The 21,318-nt window shown below is 38.9% G+C and overlaps 2 protein-coding genes across 2 annotated transcripts in view; both read left to right on the top strand.

Moving 5' to 3' along the window:
• col13a1 (collagen, type XIII, alpha 1) overlaps positions 1 to 4,737 on the top strand; it is a 67,246-nt gene extending 62,509 nt beyond the window's left edge. The window contains exons 36-37 of the mRNA XM_085427277.1: positions 1,814 to 1,852; positions 2,635 to 4,737. Of these exons, the coding sequence (XP_085283403.1) occupies positions 1,814 to 1,852; positions 2,635 to 2,778 (183 nt within the window). The 3' untranslated portion in view covers positions 2,779 to 4,737. The remainder of the gene's footprint in view (positions 1 to 1,813; positions 1,853 to 2,634) is intronic.
• A 10,271-nt stretch (positions 4,738 to 15,008) lies between these two features.
• calhm3 (calcium homeostasis modulator 3) lies at positions 15,009 to 19,947 on the top strand. Its single transcript, XM_085429044.1, has 4 exons — positions 15,009 to 15,295; positions 15,653 to 15,780; positions 15,869 to 15,996; positions 19,504 to 19,947. Exons 1-4 carry the CDS (start codon positions 15,009 to 15,011, stop codon positions 19,945 to 19,947), a joined length of 987 nt encoding a protein of 328 aa, XP_085285170.1.
• The last annotated feature ends 1,371 nt before the right edge of the window (positions 19,948 to 21,318 follow it).

The raw sequence follows: 21,318 nt of genomic DNA, 5'->3' as shown, positions 1-21,318 counted from the left end.
GTGTGCAGATTTGATCGGGTGTGAAGTTGGTCCTGTCCTCCAAGGAGCTGTCTTCTTGTAGTCGTTTTCTGACAGTCTCCACGGCCTCCGTGGTGGGTATGCAAGTGAAGAGAGAGACTACATCAAAGGACACCATGGTTTCATCTGGATCCTCTGCCATCTATAATCCAGTTTTGAGATCCCTTCCCAGACGCCTTAACGCCCACTCACATCCTGGGCCATCTGACCTCAGGAATTCGCATGATAAGGTGGGGCCAGGTTTCACAATGAACACACCCGAAACTCTGGCTGATTGGGTCCCACACCCAATTTCACACCTTGGCTCAGGCGATTAGAGGATCATCAGGGGGTCCTTTTGTCCCTCTGTGGGGGGTCACTCCCACTAGGTTTATATCTGGGACTCTCCACCATTTGACCTTAGAACTGAAGAAGCTTCTCGGATGAGAGGTGAAACGTCTTCAAGCAACTTAAAGAAGTCCAGACGCTTTTCTTTGCAAGCTCCTTTGACAACACTGAACCAGTTTCACGAAACTTAGCAAGCAGTTTGCTAGCTGTAGCATGGGAGATGGGTGGTCCCGTAGGGTGTCTTGTATTGAAATCTGCTGCAATGACCTCGTTACTGCGTTCACCAGATATCAACACAATTTCGATCCGCTCCTCACGTGTTAACCTCTTCGACATGTCAATGGCTGTGAACAAAGAGAAACTTGTAAATAACTCATGAAAGAATAAAGTTACGTTGAAACCAAGCACACCACTGTTTTTATTGTGACATTACCAATAAGTTTGATGTGTCACATGACCCTCTTCCTATTGGAAAAACAAAAGTTGTATCCAAGATGGCCGACTTCTAAATGGCCACCATGGTCACCACCCATCTTGAGGAGTTTGCCCCCTCACATATACTAATGTGCCACAAACAGGACTTTAATATCACCAACCATTCCCATGTTATTACGGTGTATCCATATAAATGGCCCACCCTGTATTATTCCTTTCACAGTCTGACAACTGAAAAGGCTCAGTCTGAATCACAGCAGCCCGTGTGTTAAAGCAAATATATCTCTAAGTATAGAGGCACCTAAAATTCTTGGTTTTCCTTTTTGTGAAGGAGACATCAAAGTTTTATCTGTCACATACTTTTGGAAAAAAAATTGGGAATCGGTGAAATATTAGGTATGTCCCAATTCATAGGCCGCATCCTTCTGAGGCCGCATTTGTAGGCCTATTACGTCACAGCGACACGACAAGAGCTGTCCAAATTCGGCCCATGAAGACCGCAAAGGCCAGGTCCTCTGAAGGATGCGGCCTATGAATTGGGAAATAGCTGTTGACTTTACCTGCTTATTGTAGCAAAAGTCTGTAAATGCCATAATATGCATGGTTGTTGCTATGGTGATAGTGTTTTTCTGTACAACTTGCAACAGCTGTAGTCCCAGATTTCATCCTGAAAGGACACACAAATGTAATTTCATCAATGAAAACTGCAGAAATAAATACTGTTTGTACCATGTCAACATATCTCAGGTTGCTTCCGCTCTTCCAGCTGTATTTGTTTCATTAGCATTGATACAAACTCAGTGCTGACATTTATAATTCTTCACAGAATAGCTATTGTTCAGGTTTAAACTATTTAGATGTAATTATAGAGTCGTTTTCAGGCCTGAAGGAATCTACAAAATCTGCATGAGTTGCACTTGTAGAATGCTGGGTGGTCAAAATGTGTTTTTATTTTCATATAATTGTAAAATGATTCAATATACTGTCCATTGTTGCTTCTAATATTGTCTCTTTTTTACTCTACATGTTCCAGGGAGATGATGGTTTACCTGTACCTGGATGTTGGAATAAAGTACGTTTGTCACAGCATTGTGTTTTTGCCTGACATGCTAACTTCATGGGGAACATTGTGTGACCTAACAACTAACATTTTGCCTTTTGTTTTTCCTTGCAGTGACGATAACTTTGGAATGGCTTGTGTGATGTACATAGGATATTTATTTTTTTTACTATTACTATTCTATTACACATGGAAAAAATAAATATATATGGCAATTTTGTACATATTGTTTATTTTAATAAATATGACGGTGTGTATGTAATGTTTTTTATATATCTATGCATTGTTTTATATGATTGGCTAAGAAAAATGATAATGTGACTGAATTTGCATTTTGTGAAGAGAATAATGCTCTTTAACTTATTGCATTATGTTTTGCTCTATTGTGATAGACCATGCTGCACTGGGATGTGGGGCTGGCAACATTTCTAATTTAGCCTTGGAAAGTCTTGGTTGAACTCTCCTCTGACAAAGTGTTGAAAACTATAATAATGAGCGCAAGCGCTGCATATAGACTAGTTTAAATTTTACTATATGTTCACACAGGGACAGGAAGCTATTTTAAATGTGCACTTTGAATTTTAGACTGTTGTGCTCATATTAAACCGAAGAACATGAAGACATAAGAGATCAATCTCATGTTTGTCCAGTAACTACTATACTGCAGTGTCACATATTCACTTCCAGCTTTCCTAGGCATGCTGACCACCACAACTCACACTGTAGGGGATACAGTGTGAGTAGATACAAGCTGAAAAAATGATAAATAACTCTAAATATGTTTTATATTTTAGATCCCACCCCTTGCCTCGCTGAAAGCCCTGCATACCCTTGGCCCTTGGCTCAATGAACTTCATGATGTAGTCACCCAAAATGGTTTCACTTCACAGGTGTGCCTTGTCAGGGTTCATTTGTGGAATTTCTTGCCTTCCTTATGAGGTTGGGACCATCGGTTGTGTTGTGCAGAAGTCAGGTTGGTGCATGGCTGACAGCTCTATTTGACAGAACCAATCAGTTAAGTAAAGAGAAACAACAGTCCATCATTACTTTAAGAACTGAAGGTCAGTCAGTCCGGAACATTGCTAAGACTCTGCAGTCACAAAAACCATCAAGTACTATGACGAAACTGGCTCACATGAGGACCGCCCCAGGAAAGGCAGACCAAGAGTCCCCTCTACTGCTCGGGAAAGAAACACAAGGAATGGACATTAGACCAGTGGAAATCTGTGCTTTTGTCTGATGAGTCCAAATTCAGGCACAATGAACCCGCATGGCTACCACAGCATCCTGCAGTGACATGCCATCCCATCATGTATTCTCTAACAGGGACAATGACCCCAAACACACCTCTAGGCTGTGTCAGAGCTATTTGACCAATAAGGAGAGTGATGGAGTGCTGCACCAGATGGCCTGGCCTCCACAGTCACCTGACCTAAACCCAGTGGAGATGGTTTGGAATGAGATGGAGCGCAGAGTGAAGGCAAAAGGACCAACTAGTGCTCAGCATCTCTGGGAACTCCTTCAAGACTGTTGGGAAACCATTTCAGGTGACGACCTCATGAAGCTCATGGAGAGAACGCCAAGAGTGAGCAAAGCAGTAGTCAAAGCAAAGCGTGGCTATTAGGAAGAATCTACAATATAAAAAAAGTTTTATTTAATACTATTTTGTTTACTATATAATTCCATATTATGTAGTAAACACAAAGGAGAGTGTAACTACCATGATGTCAGCCCGTGAGGTTTGACTCTGGGGATACTGTATTTGGAGTGTAAAATTATCAGCTAATCCTAGCAAGTTTTGGTGGGAAGCTGCATTTCGTGTCAGCAGTGTGCTGGCTTTTAGTGCTAAGTAAAGAACATCAATAAAATAGAATTTCACTCACCAAAACAGAAACAACAACTCTTGTAATATGTAACAAGCCATACTGTTTGTTAGAACAAGCTGCTTCACTTGTTTTTTGCTGTGTAGGATCTTAGTACCATTAGCAAGAATGCAATGCAGCTGCCATATATTTTATTAACTGTATGTTTCAAATCAAATTTTCTGCTGTCCTGCATATTATACATGTAGTTTCATATAGTTTAGAAGTGAGCTAAATGAGAGAGAAGCTGTGTATGGGACAATTAACCTGCAGAAGTTGACTCATGTTATCAGAAGTTTAACATTTTTAGAAGTTTAAAAAAGGGTGTACTCTAAAAGTATTATGTTATTAAATCGAGAAAATAGCTGTTCTGTCTCTTGCATACATACTGCTACAGTATGAAAAAGTATTTGACCTCTTTGTGATATTTATTTATGTATTTATTTTCATATTTGTCTGTAGACGTGATCAGCCACAGTTGTCTGTATCAGCACACAAATCAAAGCAGCAACAACCATTTGGATAAGCCTTATTTATGTAAATTGAAGTTTTTGTAACTGGCTGGCTCTAAGCTGTAAAATTGGTCATTTTAACAGTCGTTTTGTGGGGAATGATAAACCTTTAAGTCACAGTTTTTTGGCCGGTCTGTGTTGCCGTTCCTATTCAGCTGAAGAGGTCGCCCATTGCATTATATCCAGACCAAACTTTGCAAAGTGATGAGTTCATCAGTTAGGAGATCTAAACGTAGAGTGCTGTTAAACTGTTTTTAAGTTATCCAGTATTGCAAAGTGCTTTTAACACTTATGTCAAGAAAGAGGGCATCAACCAAGATTTTGTAACAATTTTAATTCCAAGAAGATTGATCCTGTAAACTAAATGTCCAATTGCACAACAGGAAAGTAACAGCTCTGTGTTGCTGCTTTGTGTTATTCCTCTACGTTTAGTTCATTCTAAATAGTTTTGTCAAATTCTCCTGTTTTATGACCCTTGGGTTCGGTATCCTAGTGCCGTTTTTTTTCTAGTATTCACCCCAAACATTGCCACTCTCATTTAAGGCTGCTGCTGCTGCAATCTCCTCATAGTCTCATCCTGTTATGAAGAAAGCTGTAACCTTATTGGACAATGTACATCCTTTTTTTTTATTATCCACAAACACTTTTTGTAACAGCTGTTCTCATTAACCTCATTAACAACAGTGAGCGGATGAAATGAATCCATTATATGCTGCTCTTTGACAAAGCTTTGTGTGTGATGTGCTCTGCCTGGATTTGAGGTTGCCATTAGAGATTATTGTTGGATCCTTCCCAGCAAATATTCATTGTGTCATTTTGCTGCACCTAAATTAACTTAGTCACCAGTTAGCCTTGTTTTTGCTCTGATATTTATCATGCATACTTGTGCTCAGATATTTAAAATATTTATTTTGTTCAGTGACAGTCATAATTAAGTTTACATTTATAATGATTTGGACTAAAAATAATTTAAGTGTACCCATTAGTTACAGAGTATCACAATCCAAATGGTAGACCCTGTTTAATCTGCGCTCTAGAGGATTGCATTGTTTTATGTTGTGAGGTTGTTGTTATGTCATTAACTTCAGTGCAATCCAGGTTTGAAGAGGTTTAAAACTGTATGTTAATAAAATACGTGGCATTTTTTACTCAAATTCTATGCTGTCCTACATATTATAAATGTAGATTAGTATAGTTATCATCACAGACGGTAAAGAACCAGCCGCTGCACTTGTTTTTCCTGTAATGTTTGACAGAGGTTAAAGGTAGCCCTTTGCCAGTAAAATAGGGAAAACTGCGTGAGCAAAAAAACAAACGGTATACTCTAAAAGTATTCAATTATTCAATCCAAAAAATTAGCTTTTCTACACTCTTACATACACAGTACTGTGAACAAGTATTTGCATCAAGGTATATTTTGTATAGAACTACAAATGTTTATGTCATCAAGTGTTTGCATTGACATGAGTCATATTTAATGCACGTTGGGCTCAGTGCAGATATACACTAAATTGCCAAAAGTATTTGCTCCACTGCCTACACACACATATATATGACCTTGAGTGACATCCCGTTTGTGGCGGGTGGGATTTGTGGTGTGGCTGCGGGGGAGACTGATACACTCGAGCTCAATCAGGTCATCATGCCTCCTCTGCATAAAAGACAAAAGAACTGGGTCCTGACGTTGTTGTCGTGCAGCTGCAAAATTGCAGCCGAGTGTACAGAGAACAAGCAACCAGAATAAAAGAGTGTGTGAAAAGTGTTAAGATGTGGTCGAGTTCGTTGTTCCCATGCCACAACATTTTTAATCCATAGGGTTTAATATGATGCTTGCTAGCTTCTGCAGCTAAACAGCTTCAACTCTTCTGGGAAGGCTTTCCACAAGGATAAGATGTGTGTTTATATGAGTTTGTGATCATTCTACACAGAAGTGCATGTGTGAGATCAGACACTGACATTGCAGTCTTGCATTTGAGTTCACTGTCTCTGCTGTAATTCATCCCAGTGTTGTTCCATTGGCTTGAGGTCAGGACTTACGTTGTAAACTGGTGTGCAGTCATGTTGAAACAAGAAGGAGCCATCTCCCAACAATTCCCACAAAGTTAGGAGAATTAAATTGTCCAGAATCTTTTGGTATACAGTGGTTCCTTGTTTATCGCGGGAGTTACATTCTTAAAATAACCCGCCATAGGTGAAATCCGCGAAGTAGCCAACTTTAATTTTTTACAATTATTATAGATGTTTTAAGGCTGTAAAACCCCTCACTACACACTTTATACACTTTTCTCAGACAGGAATGAACATTTTCACGCTTTCACTCTTCTTTAAACACTCTCAAAGTTCAAACCTTCGTAGAGAAGTAAGTCCAGTATTATAGAATGAAACCAAAGATCCAACCCTGTTTTCAGTTCCAACTACAAAGAAAGGAAATACAATCTATGTTTGTTTTCAACAGTGTCTTGCAAACAAGTTCAGGACACTAGGTAACACTGTAATATGCCCGGCGACTAACAGCATGATTCCTCTGTAATTAAAAGGAATTTCCGTGTATTTTATTTGAAATTACAATGTAATTATATTTATATACACATAGAGTTAGACCTCTACAATAAGTAGGGAGCAAGTCAGGCTTTTATGGGAAACAAATAATTAAAGTGCTTAGGAAAAGTGCTTAGGAAATTGTGCAGTACTTAAAATTACTTAAGTATGAAATAAATATAATCTAGCAGCTAAATCTAGCTTAATTTTGAGATATTTTACAGGAAATGAGACAAAAATTATACTGTAAGTACTAAAACTATAGGAGAAATGTATATATGCATATATTGACTATTTAGCCACTTTTATGGCTGGAGTAAATCAGAACTTAGGCAGCAGGAAGTAGGGAAGAGATGTCCAGTACATAAGTTCAGTCGAAATGTTAATATTTCTGCTGCTCTGTTATTTTTATTAAAACTGTGCTCATGTTTAAAGGGTCAACATCCTTTCCAACTGGCAAAGAAGTAGCACTACTGCAGATGATCTCCCACAAGCCACCAAAAGGAAAACTTTGGATATAGTGTTTGCAGTTTTTACCCAGTTGGCTTTTCAACTTTTTCCTGCAGGCTGGGCACAGGGCTAGTAGTGTCAGAGACTCTGGTGGCTATGCTCTGCTGAACACAGTAACCTCAAAAAGACTGGATAGTAGAACATTTGCTCCATGGTGTAGTTGGTCATTGAAGTGTTTCTGGACAGAACAGCAATGCGACTATCACAACCACAGAGAGCTAGAGGTCGAGACTTTACCTGCTGATCTGTTCCACTGACTCATCTATTTATCACCTAAAAAAAGCATGGTCACTTGCAATGTGTTGTGTTTGATTTGAAATCATTACCGTAACTGTGATAAAGAATTCAGAGCAGCTCACAGAGCAGATATATGCCATGTGTTTCCATGAAAAACCAAAATGCAAAGGGAGACCCACTTGATGATTCCTTACTGATACTAGTTGACACACTGCCTTTTTAAAAAGAAAATCCCTTTAACTGCAGCTATGACCATTTTTGAATGATTGTGCTGTATGTATGATGTGTGATACCAGCATCGCACATCATGTTTGTTCTCATATATGATATTTTTTACTTTTTTGTATGAACGCCATGTTCACTGCTGTATATGTATGTATTGTACAAGATGAGAATTTAATGTATAAATGTACGTAGCGTGTAAATGGAGTGCATGAATTAAACATCTTTTAAGTAGTGAATACGCATCACAGTTCTGAAAGGGTGGTATTCATATCTTGACTAATGATTTCTTGAGAAATGTATAATTTGTAAAATACTTTGACCTATTGTTTACCAGAAATTACATAATTTTAACATTTGCATCTTCCATATGTCCAGCCCCGTCACTTATTCTGGCTCAGAAAAGTCACATTTGTTACCCATTATATTGAAATGTAATTACTCTTTTTCCATCTAAAAACAACACAGCTTAAATCTTTTTGCTCATTTGTTACTGTACATTGAGATAGCATAAAATGACTTGTCAGCATTTCACCTTCCTGTTATTGTAGTTCAGATGTACAGAAGCATTCCATGTCATCCTGACAGCTGCCATGTAAACAGACTCGGGTCAAAGTCGTATTTTATTTTATGGGGATTTTTCAGTTTTGGAGTTCATTAGTAAAAGAATGATGTTTGATTTTTTTCATTGGGTACAAGTGCACCTGGAAAATTATAGTTATATTTATTAAAATTTAAAACGAAATTATGAATCACGTAGCTTCAATCAATATTATTTTAAACATAAATCATAAGTGTCAACACTACGGAAGCGTAGAGCTGCCATCCAGGCAAAAGAAAATTCGAGCTATATGACATTATAACATGAAAACTTTATTGTATATACTCACATTTGAACAACATAATATCACATATTAAAACATACATAATTATCACGTTATAACAAAAATGATAACTATATAAATTTTATATTGTAATAATGTGATAATATGTTGTTCAAATGTGAAAAGTATATTGTTAGAACAATAAACTTTTCACGTTATAATGTGATATGGCTCTATTTTTCTTTTGCCTGGCTGGCAGCTCTATGCTTCTATGTAATGCAGCTTCAAAAAAAAAAAACCAATACTAGTAAAGAAAAGACTTCTATCACATTTATTTCTTTTCTGACAGTGCTGTCTATGAAATAATGTTGTTGTTTCATTTAAATGGGTTAAATATTGTGTTTGTTTTCTTTGGTTGTCAAATAATGTTGTTTATTAGCTAATCATATGCTGTTTTGTTTATTTGATTTTTTTTTTTTTTTGAATTGGTGTTTTATTTATTTAACTGTTTGTCTATTAGATCTGGATCTTTTGTCTAAAACTGCATCCTCCACCAAGTCCATTTTTGCAATCTCCAAATAACCTTCTGGTTGTGCAATGTATATTGTGTATTATATAATCAGTTTTATATGTTTAGTTGCATCATTGGTTTATCTGCTTATAAATCTAATTACATTTGTCCCTTAGCTGTACTTATTAAGGTTTTGTAGACATGCAGCCCCCATCCACATGATGCCCCAGTTATACAGGCCTTTGTACCAGTCACTGACCCCCCGACAACCACCTGTTGCTAGGGAAAATGTGTAATGCCCAACTAGTTTGCAAAACCAGTGGACTTATCTACAAGCTCTGGTTAGCTACTTTCCTAGCTGTAGTGAAACTATGAAGAGGGCAACACAAACAGGAAAGTTGTACCTCCACCCAGTAAGACAACAGTTTTCAGAAACCACTGCCAACCAGTCAGGAAACAAACATTTTCCTCTGGTAATTTGTGACTTTATCAAATCCAGTATCCAGCAGGAACTCTTTGGCAATATGTGCATTACTTAAGATGATACACGTCAATAACCTGATCACTTAAGCTGCAGTGTCCTGAGTTCTCAGCCATAAGGCAGAAGATATAATTGTTTGATGATTTGTTTAAAAGTACTTGTTCTAATTTATGTTACAGTTTTCAGCTATGTTTTCTTTCAACTTGCATTCAATATGTTTCCCCTTTTTTGTGCTGTAACAGATTTTGTATCTAAAAAATATTTAGCGCTTTCTGTTTTAAGCCTCTACATTTCTGTTTTTTGACTTTATCTGATTTTTTGTTTGCATGGTTTATTCAAAGTACCAATTTATTACTGATACGTTGTTGCAACAAAAGGCTAATGACTAATCTTGTTGCAGGAATTTGTTTTATGCAACATAAGAACAATGTGAACATATACAATACAGGTTTTGATTAACCATCTGTAAGTTCTTCTAGAAAAGCTGAAAAGTAGTACTTTACATGATAAGTGCACAATGCAATTGTTGGCAAAGCTCTAACCCAGCAACATGTGTATGTAACATCTACAGTGGGGCAAAAAAGTATTTAGTCAGCCACCGATTGTGCAAGTTCCCCCACTTAAAATGATGACAGAGGTCAGTAATTTGCACCAGAGGTACACTTCAACTGTGAGAGACAGAATGTGAAAAAAAAATCCATGAATCCACATGGTAGGATTTGTAAAGAATTTATTCGTAAACCAGGGTGGAAAATAAGTATTTGGTCAATAACAAAAATACAACTCAATACTTTGTAACATAACCTTTGTTGGCAATAACAGAGGTCAAACGTTTACTATAGGTCTTTACCAGGTTTGCACACACAGTAGCTGGTATTTTGGCCCATTCCTTCATGCAGATCTTCTCGAGAGCAGTGATGTTTTGGGGCTGTCGGCGAGCAACACGGACTTTCAACTCCCGCCACAGATTTTCTATGGGGTTGAGGTCTGGAGACTGGCTAGGCCACTCCAGGACTTTCAAATGCTTCTTACGGAGCCACTCCTTTGTTGCCCGGGCGGTGTGTTTTGGATCATTGTCATGTTGGAAGACCCAGCCTCGTTTCATCTTCAAAGTTCTCACTGATGGAAGGAGGTTTTGGCTCAAAATCTCACGATACATGGCCCCATTCATTCTGTCCTTAACACGGATCAGTCGTCCTGTCCCCTTGGCAGAAAAACAGCCCCATAGCATGATGTTTCCACCCCCATGCTTCACAGTAGGTATGGTGTTCTTGGGATGCAACTCAGTATTCTTCTTCCTCCAAACACGACGAGTTGAGTTTATACCAAAAAGTTCTACTTTGGTTTCATCTGACCACATGACATTCTCCCAATCCTCTGCTGTATCATCCATGTGCTCTCTGGCAAACTTCAGACGGGCCTGGACATGCACTGGCTTCAGCAGCGAAACACGTCTGGCACTGCGGGATTTGATTCCCTGCCGTTGTAGTGTGTTACTGATGGTGACCTTTGTTACTTTGGTCCCAGCTCTCTGCAGGTCATTCACCAGGTCCCCCCGTGTGGTTCTGGGATCTTTGCTCACCGTTCTCATGATCATTTTGACCCCACGGGATGAGATCTTGCGTGGAGCCCCAGATGGAGGGAGATTATCAGTGGTCTTGTATGTCTTCCATTTTCTGATGATTGCTCCCACAGTTGATTTTTTCACACCAAGCTGCTTGCCTATTGTAGATTCACTCTTCCCAGTCTGGTGCAGGTCTACAATACTTTTCCTGGTGTCCTTCCACAGCTCTTTGGTCTTGGCCATGGCGGAGTTTGGAGTCTGACTGTTTGAGGCTGTGGACAGGTGTCTTTTATACAGATGACGAGTTCAAATAGGTGCCATTCATACAGGTAACGAGTGGGGGACAGAAAAGCTTCTTACAGAAGACGTTACAGGTCTGTGAGAGCCAGAGATTTTCCTTGTTTGAGGTGACCAAATACTTATTTTCCACCCTGATTTACGAATAAATTCTTTACAAATCCTACCATGTGAATTCATGGATTTTTTTTTCACATTCTGTCTCTCACAGTTGAAGTGTACTTCTGGTGCAAATTACTGACCTCTGTCATCATTTTAAGTGCGGGAACTTGCACAATCGGTGGCTGACTAAATACTTTTTTGCCCCACTGTATGTGGTTGCTGGAGTCGATATAAAAGCCATTACAAGAACTCCAGGAAGCTTAGAGAAATTCACAGAATCCAAGTATTTCACAAAGGTGATCCAAGACATTGAGGTAGAGGTATTCATACTAAAAGTTTAAAGTTCTTTGATAATGACAATTCCCCACAGAGCTCTTTACATCAAGCCCTCACACATTCTGCGGTGGGTTTTTTCTTGCTGTCTATTTAAATTAATATATATTAATAGCTATTTTAAATGAATTGGTGCATAAACAGTTAATTTACTTTACTTCAAAGTATAATTCTTGATATATAATTTCTTTGATTTGAAAGTTTGAGACAGAGAGGAGGTGGGCATTAAATGTAGAATTTGCATGCTACTGTTTAGCCTGTTTATTTTTTTCTTATTTTGGTAATAGATCATTAGATGTACTGTCCATTTAATATTTTTCCCCAGCAAAGTTAAAAGATATGTGTCTGTGCTACCATGACACTAACCTGAATTGTGTCATGGTAGAAATTTCCGTGACACACAGCAATTTGTTAATTTAGGGTGGAGTCAGAAGAGAATGTTGATTTTGCTTTTGTTTTCCAGAGGAATGTTTTTCATTTTTATAATCCTAAAAATGGCAGCTGTTGTCACTGATTGACACAGATTCACTGTTCAATTCAGCGTCGAAGCAATTTGTCACTGACTCAGAATAAAGAATTTTACTTTAAATAGAATTATGTGTGTCTATGTATGGAGTCAACTTCTCTGCAGTAATAATTCAATTTTCAATTCAATTTATTTAGACAGCGCCAAACAGTCGCCTCAAGGTGCTTTATATTGTAAGGTAGACCCTACAATAATACATACAGAGGAAAACTCAACAATCATATGACCCCCTATGAGCAACACTTTGGTGACAGTGGGAAGGAAAAACTCCCTTTTAACAGGAAGAAACCTCCGGCAGAACCAGGCTCAGGGAGGGGCGGGGCCATCTGCTGCGACCGGTTGGGGAGAGAAAGAAGACAGGATAGAAGACTTGTGCAGAGAGAGCGAATGTCAAGTGACAGTGCCACCCAAAGGAAAGGAATATAACTGATAGGCAGGCTAGCAAACATAATAACGTGGTCTAGGAATCCATAGAGTGGAAGGGATGGTGGGAGAAGAGATCAAAGGAAATTTCTGACAATGAAAGACCTTTTTAGATGAATGAGTTGAACCCATTGACCGGTTGGCTCGACTCTGAACTGAAGCTCTGACAGTGACGCATGCATGGATTTTAAGACTTGTGGTGATGGCTTGACGACTCGTAAAAGCTTATATGAGCTTGTCTTGGAGTAGAGGATGGAGAGGGAATGCCTGGCTGGTTAATTTACTTTGGGTAAGGTAGCGATAACTACTGTGCCAGTTTCTGAAATGTACAGCGGTGACAGTAAGCAGAACTGAAATACTGATTAGAAGACAACTGCTTGCCATAAAAATAACCCCCAAAACCGGCAGAGAGGCAAGCAGAATTCCACCGAACATCGAAGAAGATGATAATGCTATGTTGGATGCTGTCAGAACCACAAGTCTGCCTGGATTGCTGTCTCGAAAAACTGCATTTAGATGATGCTAGTGAGAGCACTTGAGAAGTGAAGGGACACCTTGAGGAATTAGGCCTATTTGCGAGTTCAAATGTCTTAAAAGGAGCAATAAAGGACAAAACCTGGTATCCAAACAATGACCAAAGAATCAGAAACAGACTTAAAGGAGGGGGTCTAATGGTCTAACATCCTTCAGTGGGCCCTATTCTCACTGCCCACCACTATGGAGACCAACAGGTCTTTGCCATAGAGTACCAGAATTGACAGGTCCACCACTGGCACTCTGTGTTGATTCACCCTATCTATCTATCTATCTATCTATCTATCTATCTATCTATCTATCTATCTATCTATCTATCTATCTATCTATCTATCTCCCTCTCTCTCTCTCTCTCTCTCTCTCTCTCTCAAAACCAGACATTCTGATGAACTCACATGTTGGTCATCCTCAGACTTACCAGTTGACTATTTAAGCTGGAGGAAATTTCAGCTATGTATATATTCTTCCACAACCCTCAGACTGACAGGCAAAATAATTCAGTTTCTGGCTGCATTTATCAGTGTCACCAACACTATTTACAGTCTGTCTGACCACTTAGACATTTGTCTCATCCTTGGGCTATTCTGAACTTTCCGATTTAACTCAATTCTGTTTTATTTATATAGCACCAACATTCACAACAGTTGCCTCAAGGTGCTTTATACTGACTAATTCAGATTTAGCCTCTCCTCCACCAAGTACAATTCAAGCTGCCTGCTTGAATACTGAAAAATCAAAAAATAAATAAACAAACAAACATACAAACAAACAAACAAACAAAAAAACTAGCCACAATTTGCCTCCTTCTTGACTTGTATATTACAACATATAAAAGCACATTTGGAATCAAATCCACATTCTAGCTACTGCTGTAGGACAGGTATCACCTTTTTTTAATTCCTTAAGTTCTATTTAGGACCATGTCTCTTATACTTATTAACATATACATCCAACTGTTAATTTAAACTGCTGACGGCCGAAAAAGGTCAAAAGTCATGTATATTCACAGGTACAGTTATTTTCCATTAGACATGTTAATTTTACAGCCTCTTTTGTAATTGTAACGATATTTCATCTATTTACAAAAGTAACAGGAAAATTCTGTAGAATGACAGACTGTTTTTACAGTGTACATTAGACCACAATATTATGGATCATGTAATGTGCACTGCCATGCTTTGAAATCCAGTTTTAGACCTGGAATAAAAGAAGCTGTGGCTTCTTTTATTTCTCTGTTCACCGTTGACAATTGTGAGTGCTGCTTTAAGAGTATAGCAGGGTGTGTCCACACAGCTTTGTTACCCGCTCAGGCAGCCCAGTATCACGTGGTCTCAGCCTCTCCCTGGTTCACTGCCAGGCTCCCTTTCACTACAGCTTCACTAAAGCTTGAGTGGTTAATACTCAGACTGCTCAAACTATAGATTTATGCCTTTTCTTTAAAAGCACTGACATATTGTGAGGTAAGTGAACTGCTAAGTGTTTTGTTTTTTACAGAATATAAAATATTTTGTAGGGCTTTAAATTATCACTGGAAATTTCTTCTTGTTTCCTGGCAGACTAAGCACGGTTTAGTTCATTCCTGCCTGAGGTGTTCAGTTTCTATTCCTGCCTGTAGCCTTTTAAAAAAGCAGCAGTTGGCTGATATTGCTGTTTTTACATCAACCTTGAACAAACCTACAATTTATTTAAGTTATGGAGCGCCTGAAGTTAGTCTTGCAGTACTTCCAGTCCAACTCCGAGTCCATCTCCAATGGAATTTGTATCATCCTCGCCCTGGTTAGTGTCAAGCTTTACACCAGCTTCGACTTTAACTGCCCGTGCCTCCCTCAGTACAACAAACTTTACTCTCTGGGAGTGATGATAGTCCCGCCTATTATACTGTTCTTCCTGGGAATCCTTGTCAACCGGCATACAGGTGTCATGATGGACGAGTGGATGAGACCCATTGGGAACAGATCCAAAAATCCTGCTGTTGTCAAGTAAGTCAAGAATTTGCTATCTAACAGAAGCACACAGACAGGCTGCTGTTGCTATTATATGTAACTGCACAGTAAATGAAATGAAATGAAAGTACTGATTAGTACTAATTAAGCTCAGTGAAATCTGTAGTGTGCTGCATCACCTCTTCTTTTGATAGGTCTAGAGTGCAGGCAGAGCAGTTTATCAACTAGACTTTTTTTTTTACTATGGGATTTATTCCATAGTTCCATAATTTATTATTTATTTATTTCAGCATTAATGTGACCTTGTAGATGCAAGTCCCAAATCCAGATCCTTTTGTATTACACACCAAAGAAATGGACACTGTTCACATCTTTTCCTATTTTGTTTTGCAGGTACTTGTTCTCAGCCATGATCCAGAGGGCCCTGCTGGCACCAATGGTGTGGATCCTGGTCACTTTGCTAGATGGAAAGATCTTTATCTGTGCTTTCAGTGTGAGTGTAGACCCTGCACTCTTCTCAGGTAAACACATGCTAAACTATCCTTCTGTTAAATACCATCTTTTTAGTCTCACAACAGTTTTGGATGATATAAAGTTTTTTTTCGACAGGTATGCCTAATAACACAGGTCTGGATGTTCTGAAGATCATGGCCAAAGTACCCTGTAAGGAGGACGTTATCTTCAGGAATAGTTCTTTCCGTAAAGCGGTTTCTCGTTATGTTCGCTGCCATTCACAGGTAAGTTCTCAGCCACATAAACAGTCCCTTCTCCCTGGGGCACACGGGAATTATTATTTTTCAATGAACATTTGCTATTATTTAAAACCGACCTCCTATTAGTCTGTGAAGGATTTTACAGAAAGATGGATTGATCTGACCGAGTGTCAACCAATAAAGCAATTAGAATCTCGACTTTTCACATAGGAAATGTATTATTTACTTCAAAAAATTACAAACCCAGGGTGTCTATTATCACTGAAAAAGGAGGCCTTTAACAATAAAATACTGTAAAAGCTTGATTTATTGGATCAATGGCAAGAATATTAGATCTGTAACAAATAACAGACATCTGCAACACTCACATCACATTAGCTCTGACACGAGCCCTGTCAGCAGTGAGGTGTTACCCAACAGCAAGAAGGGCTTAGATATGAACCTGAATAACTCAGCCAGAGCCCTTCTATGTTGAGCACCTGTGTGGGTTCCTCCCGGGTCACCAAAGACATGTTTGTTGAGTTAACTGGCAATTCTAAATTGGCCATAGGTGTGAAAGACTGCTTATTTCATTCTGCTGGCTGTGTGAGGGAACGGTAACCTGTCAGGGTGTGCAGGAACAGTTAACAAAAATGTATACAGGAAATTGTCAATTCAATTTATTTATACAGCGCCAAATCACAACTACAGGTGCCTCAAGGTGCTTTATATTGTAAGGTAGACCCTACAACAATACATACAGAGAAAAACTCAACAATCATATGACCCCCTATGAGCAGTTTGTCATATTTGGTGACAGTGGGAAGGAAAAACTTCCTTTTAACAGGAAGAAACCTCCAGCAGAACCAGGCTCAGGGAGGGGCAGGGCCATCTGCTGCGACCGGTTGGGGTGAGAGAAGGGAGACAGGAAATAGCTTAGACAATGTTAAAAGCTTGTGAAAACATAGTGAATGCAATGAACTCATTATTTAGACATCCCATGTGCACCTAAAGTTTTAATGTTTGTTTTGTAATATCTACCGTATTTCCCGGACTACAAAGCGCACCTGAATATTAGCCGCACAAGCTAAAATCAGGGGAAAATCCTGTTTTGTGCATACATTAGCCGCACCTGACCAAAAACCGCAGGTGTTTCAATTTTGACTTATCATATGTAAGAGAATATGCACAAAGGAAATTGTCAGGAAAGAGATGGCTGTTTGGAGACACACCCCTTTTATTAATATTTTGGAAAACAAGTTACGGGTACATATTTGCATAACTTTTTAGGTATATGTACAAGTAGCGGTAATTACAAGTAGGAAACATGTACTGTGCTTCATAAACGAGTAACAAATGTAGTACATAACAATAACCTACAGCACACCAGAAAAATAGATTCAGACTACCTTTTAGGCTCAGGTGCAGTGACACGGCTTTAACAAGAAGAAAAGTCAGTCATTCACCACCATCTTTTTCTTCTTCCTGCGCACTAAAACCAAAGTCCTCTTCTCCAGTGTCGGATACAAACAGGCTCAGGGTGGCTTCGTCATCCACTCTCCGCTTCTTTCCTTCGTTGTCACTTTCAAAACCAAAGAAATCCTCGTTGTCAGAGTCGAACACCCTCAGAAGGGCCGTGGCGGTGTCCTCCTCTCCATCATGCAGCAGTCCAGCCCTTCAAATCCGTTGGTGATCGTGGATGTTTTCACACTTTTCCACGCTGTCAGATTCCACCGGTGGAGTTGGGCATAACTTGCTTTTCGCAAGTTTATTGCCGCTCGTCATCCACGCCTCCCGCTGAACGCGTAGCGCTACTTTGAATTTTGTTTTTCGCGCTACTTGTACAGCACTATGTTGCCTGGCGGATGGACACGTGACCAACATACCACTCTTGAACCCCTTGTGTGTCTGATCACATGCCCTTCCGCCAGGCAACGTAGTGCCGTACAACAGCGGAACAAACAAAACAAATCGTCTTACGATATCACAAAAATCAGGGACAATCCATAGAAAAGCCGCACCTGACTAAAAGCCGCAGGGTTCAAAGCTGGTGCAAAAAGTAGCGGCTTATAGCCCGACAATTACGGTACTCTGAACTTAAATCTAACAACAAAAACAGATAATAAAAACTTACACTTATAATGAAATGAATGACTAAACTAAAGCTACAATAACTGGCAATCCCGAAACAATCTGCTAAATTAATGAAAAACAAAAATTCAAAAATTCTAATGAAAACAATAGAACTTTGTTTTTAATACTTTTTCAACAGCAGCATTAAGAATGAGAGCTGGAAAAGCTGCAGAGCTTATTCTGTGCAAACAAATAACAGTCCTTTCAGGAAACTTATTCTTTGACTTACCAACCATAGCTTAGTAACAGTCTTTAAAAGACACATTTTGTCCTCTGAATTTTGATACTAAAAAACACGTTCACAACATTTTTGCTCAAAGCAAAGACTCATCAACCAATAAGCGACAAATTAGGGGAACCCAACCGAGGGATTAATAAAGTTTTATCTAATGTGATCTAAATGAACCCTTTAAGACCTACCATAGAACCAAGTGATATTTTTACATGGTGTGGTGCCATTTTTGGGAGCATTTCAAGTTGCTATACATCAATACAACAATTATAGCCCAGATTTTAATAATATGTATTCATTAAGTGCATAGTAATTACATAAATTGCAAAAAAGTGCAATAAACTACAAAAAAATTGAAAATCGTTTTTGCTTTTTTAACATATATTTCTAGTTAGAGAAATTTAAGAGGCTTATCCCTCAAAACTGTAAATACAAAAAAGTTGCACAAAATAGTTTCCTACCACAGGAAATTTATTTTGAGTGTCTTCATAGTTTTATTTTTGAAATACACCAATTTTTATACACTGTAGGAAAAATTTAAATAAATATTATACTGCAAATTTGCAAAAAAGCAGCATATGCATCAAAATAAACAATTTCCAGCAGTGCAATAAGAGTCCTAAGCATCCCAGAAACGACACAGAAAATCATAAAGTCAAACATAACTTTTAAAAAGACCAGTATAGGCCCTGAGGCCCTGATGGTAAAAAAGACTACATTTCCGCGAAAATGACGTCACTTCCAGTTTCGGGTAGGTAATGGCGGACATGCAAAAGTTCGCGCTGACGTCTATTCCAACGTAGGAAGTGTTATGAACAGCTGATCGGATCGGCAAAGCGTGTTTCTGGAATATTATGTTTTTGTTCCTGCAAGCGCTTTTTATGCAGTTTTTTTCAAAGCTATACGTGGAAGGAAACTGTGACCTAGGACAAGCTGGTGGCATTAGATGTAAGTACAACTCCTCCGGTTTCATATGCAAAAAAAAATTATTGCGCTAGCTTACGTGGTTGCAGAGCTATCGGGATTTAAAAATAGTTACGTAAAACAGAGCGTGCCCGCTCCGACCGGCTCTAAAGGGTTAAACATTAAAGCACCTGCACTGGCTCTCTGTGGCCTTGTCACAGTCACTGCTCTGCTTACTGACAGTTTTCTTCGCTTTGCATGATTTGCTTTCTTATCCTGTCTAGGCGATTGGTTGGTCCATCCTCTTGTTCCTGATTGTACTGGGAGCACTGGGACGCCTCATCAAGCCCTGTTTTGACGACCATGCCACCTTCCTGCAGACACGCTACTGGAGCAACTATCTTGACGTGGAGCAGAAGCTCTTCGACGAGACCTGCGTCCTACATGCCCGAGACTTCGCCCGAAAGTGTGTGGTGCAGTTCTTTGAGGACGTCAGGGAGGACTCTCTACGTCTTCCACACCCGGTCTTCATCAGCAAATTCAGAGAGGAGTGCGATGATGAAGAAGAACAGCTTCATGGGATAACAAAACAGGAGCAAGTGGACCAGCTGCTAAACAAGTGGTATTACGGTAAACCTGAACTGGATGTGTCTAGGATTGCATACAGGCCCAGACCATGTGTTACCTGGGAGAACCATGAAGGGAAGACATTATACTCTGATGTGTAGTCCACATGTCCACTTAATTTGAGAGCCTTCTGCAACATCACGAACACCATCTTCAATTCAGCAGAGGATTCTGACAAAGGTTTCAAAACCGGAAGACTGGACCATGACATTTCAGTCAGTGATGGGTGTGTGTGTGTGTGTGTGTGTATATATATATATATATATATATATATATATATATATATATATATATATATATATATATATATATATGCAGAGATTTACCGACTACTTCTGCTAAAAGATGGCCACTTCTTTCAGAATCTGTCTTTGTCATTTCATCCACTGACTTCTGCTCAGTGACCTTAATCCTAGATGCTGTGACAGGACCTGGAGACTTATCAACTAAAGTTCTGGCAATCAGACACTTGACAATTTTCAACAGATGCTCATATTAAACGTTTCAAATAATGACAAAGAAGTGTGTAAACATGTGTGAGGGAATTGGATAAGGCCTGAAAGAGCAGATAGTGTTAAATTATATCAGCTGTAAATGCTCTCTTGAGTTGTTTCTGCATGAAGGTCATTTCACTGGCAGGTTACCAATGACACTCTGAGCATTGGAAATGGTCTAGCAGCAGTTAGTCAGTTAGGGACTTGACTTATATTGGCAAAGTTTATAGTTAGGGCTGGAAATTGTCTAATATGAATTCTGTTCATACTAGGGAGCATTCAAAAGTTTGTTTGTTTCCCCATCAGCTTCGTTATAAGCAATGACATTGTTTCCAAGGTTCTTGGTCTAATTTTCCTGTTATTATCTGGTCTACTGACTATTTGGTAAGATTCGTCTAACATGTTGGCTAACAAAGCAGCATTCAGTTCCATTCAATCCCCACAACTGATTCATTTACACACCAACCTGTATAAAATGGCTGTTTCAGAGGAAGAGTAAAAACAGGCAGTATGCAAAAGAGAAAGAACACATGAAGAATGCACCACTATAATGGAGTTCAGTACTAAAGCTAAAAACAGCTAAATTAAAATATGTCTCTTTCAAGAGTCAACAAAGTGGAAGAATTATGGTGTGGTGTATTATTTTTACCTTTGACCACTGACTATTTAGTGTTTGTTAGTAATAACTAACAAAACCACAAAAATGTTTGTTTCCAAGTCAAGTCCAGGATCAAATGGACAAATCTGTTATAATAACTTGATGTTTTTGATTTGGTAAAGAGTGATAAAATGGTTTGTCTTCATATGAAACATGTTGCAAGAGTCATTTGAATTTGTTGGGTGTTGGCTGACAAGCTTTGCATAGGAAACATGGAGCTCACCCACAGATTGATTAAAAGATGCAAATAGACACTTGGCAGCAAACAAGCACTAAAAAAGACCTCTTTTTCAAGTTTCCCCATCTAGTTGCATTAATAC

Source organism: Rhamphochromis longiceps, linkage group LG13 (genome assembly GCF_057381845.1).
Source record: "Rhamphochromis longiceps isolate RC_006_pf linkage group LG13, R_longiceps_female_GT1.1, whole genome shotgun sequence".
Taxonomy (NCBI): domain Eukaryota; kingdom Metazoa; phylum Chordata; class Actinopteri; order Cichliformes; family Cichlidae; genus Rhamphochromis; species Rhamphochromis longiceps.
This window is presented reverse-complemented; position numbering and strand designations above follow the sequence as displayed.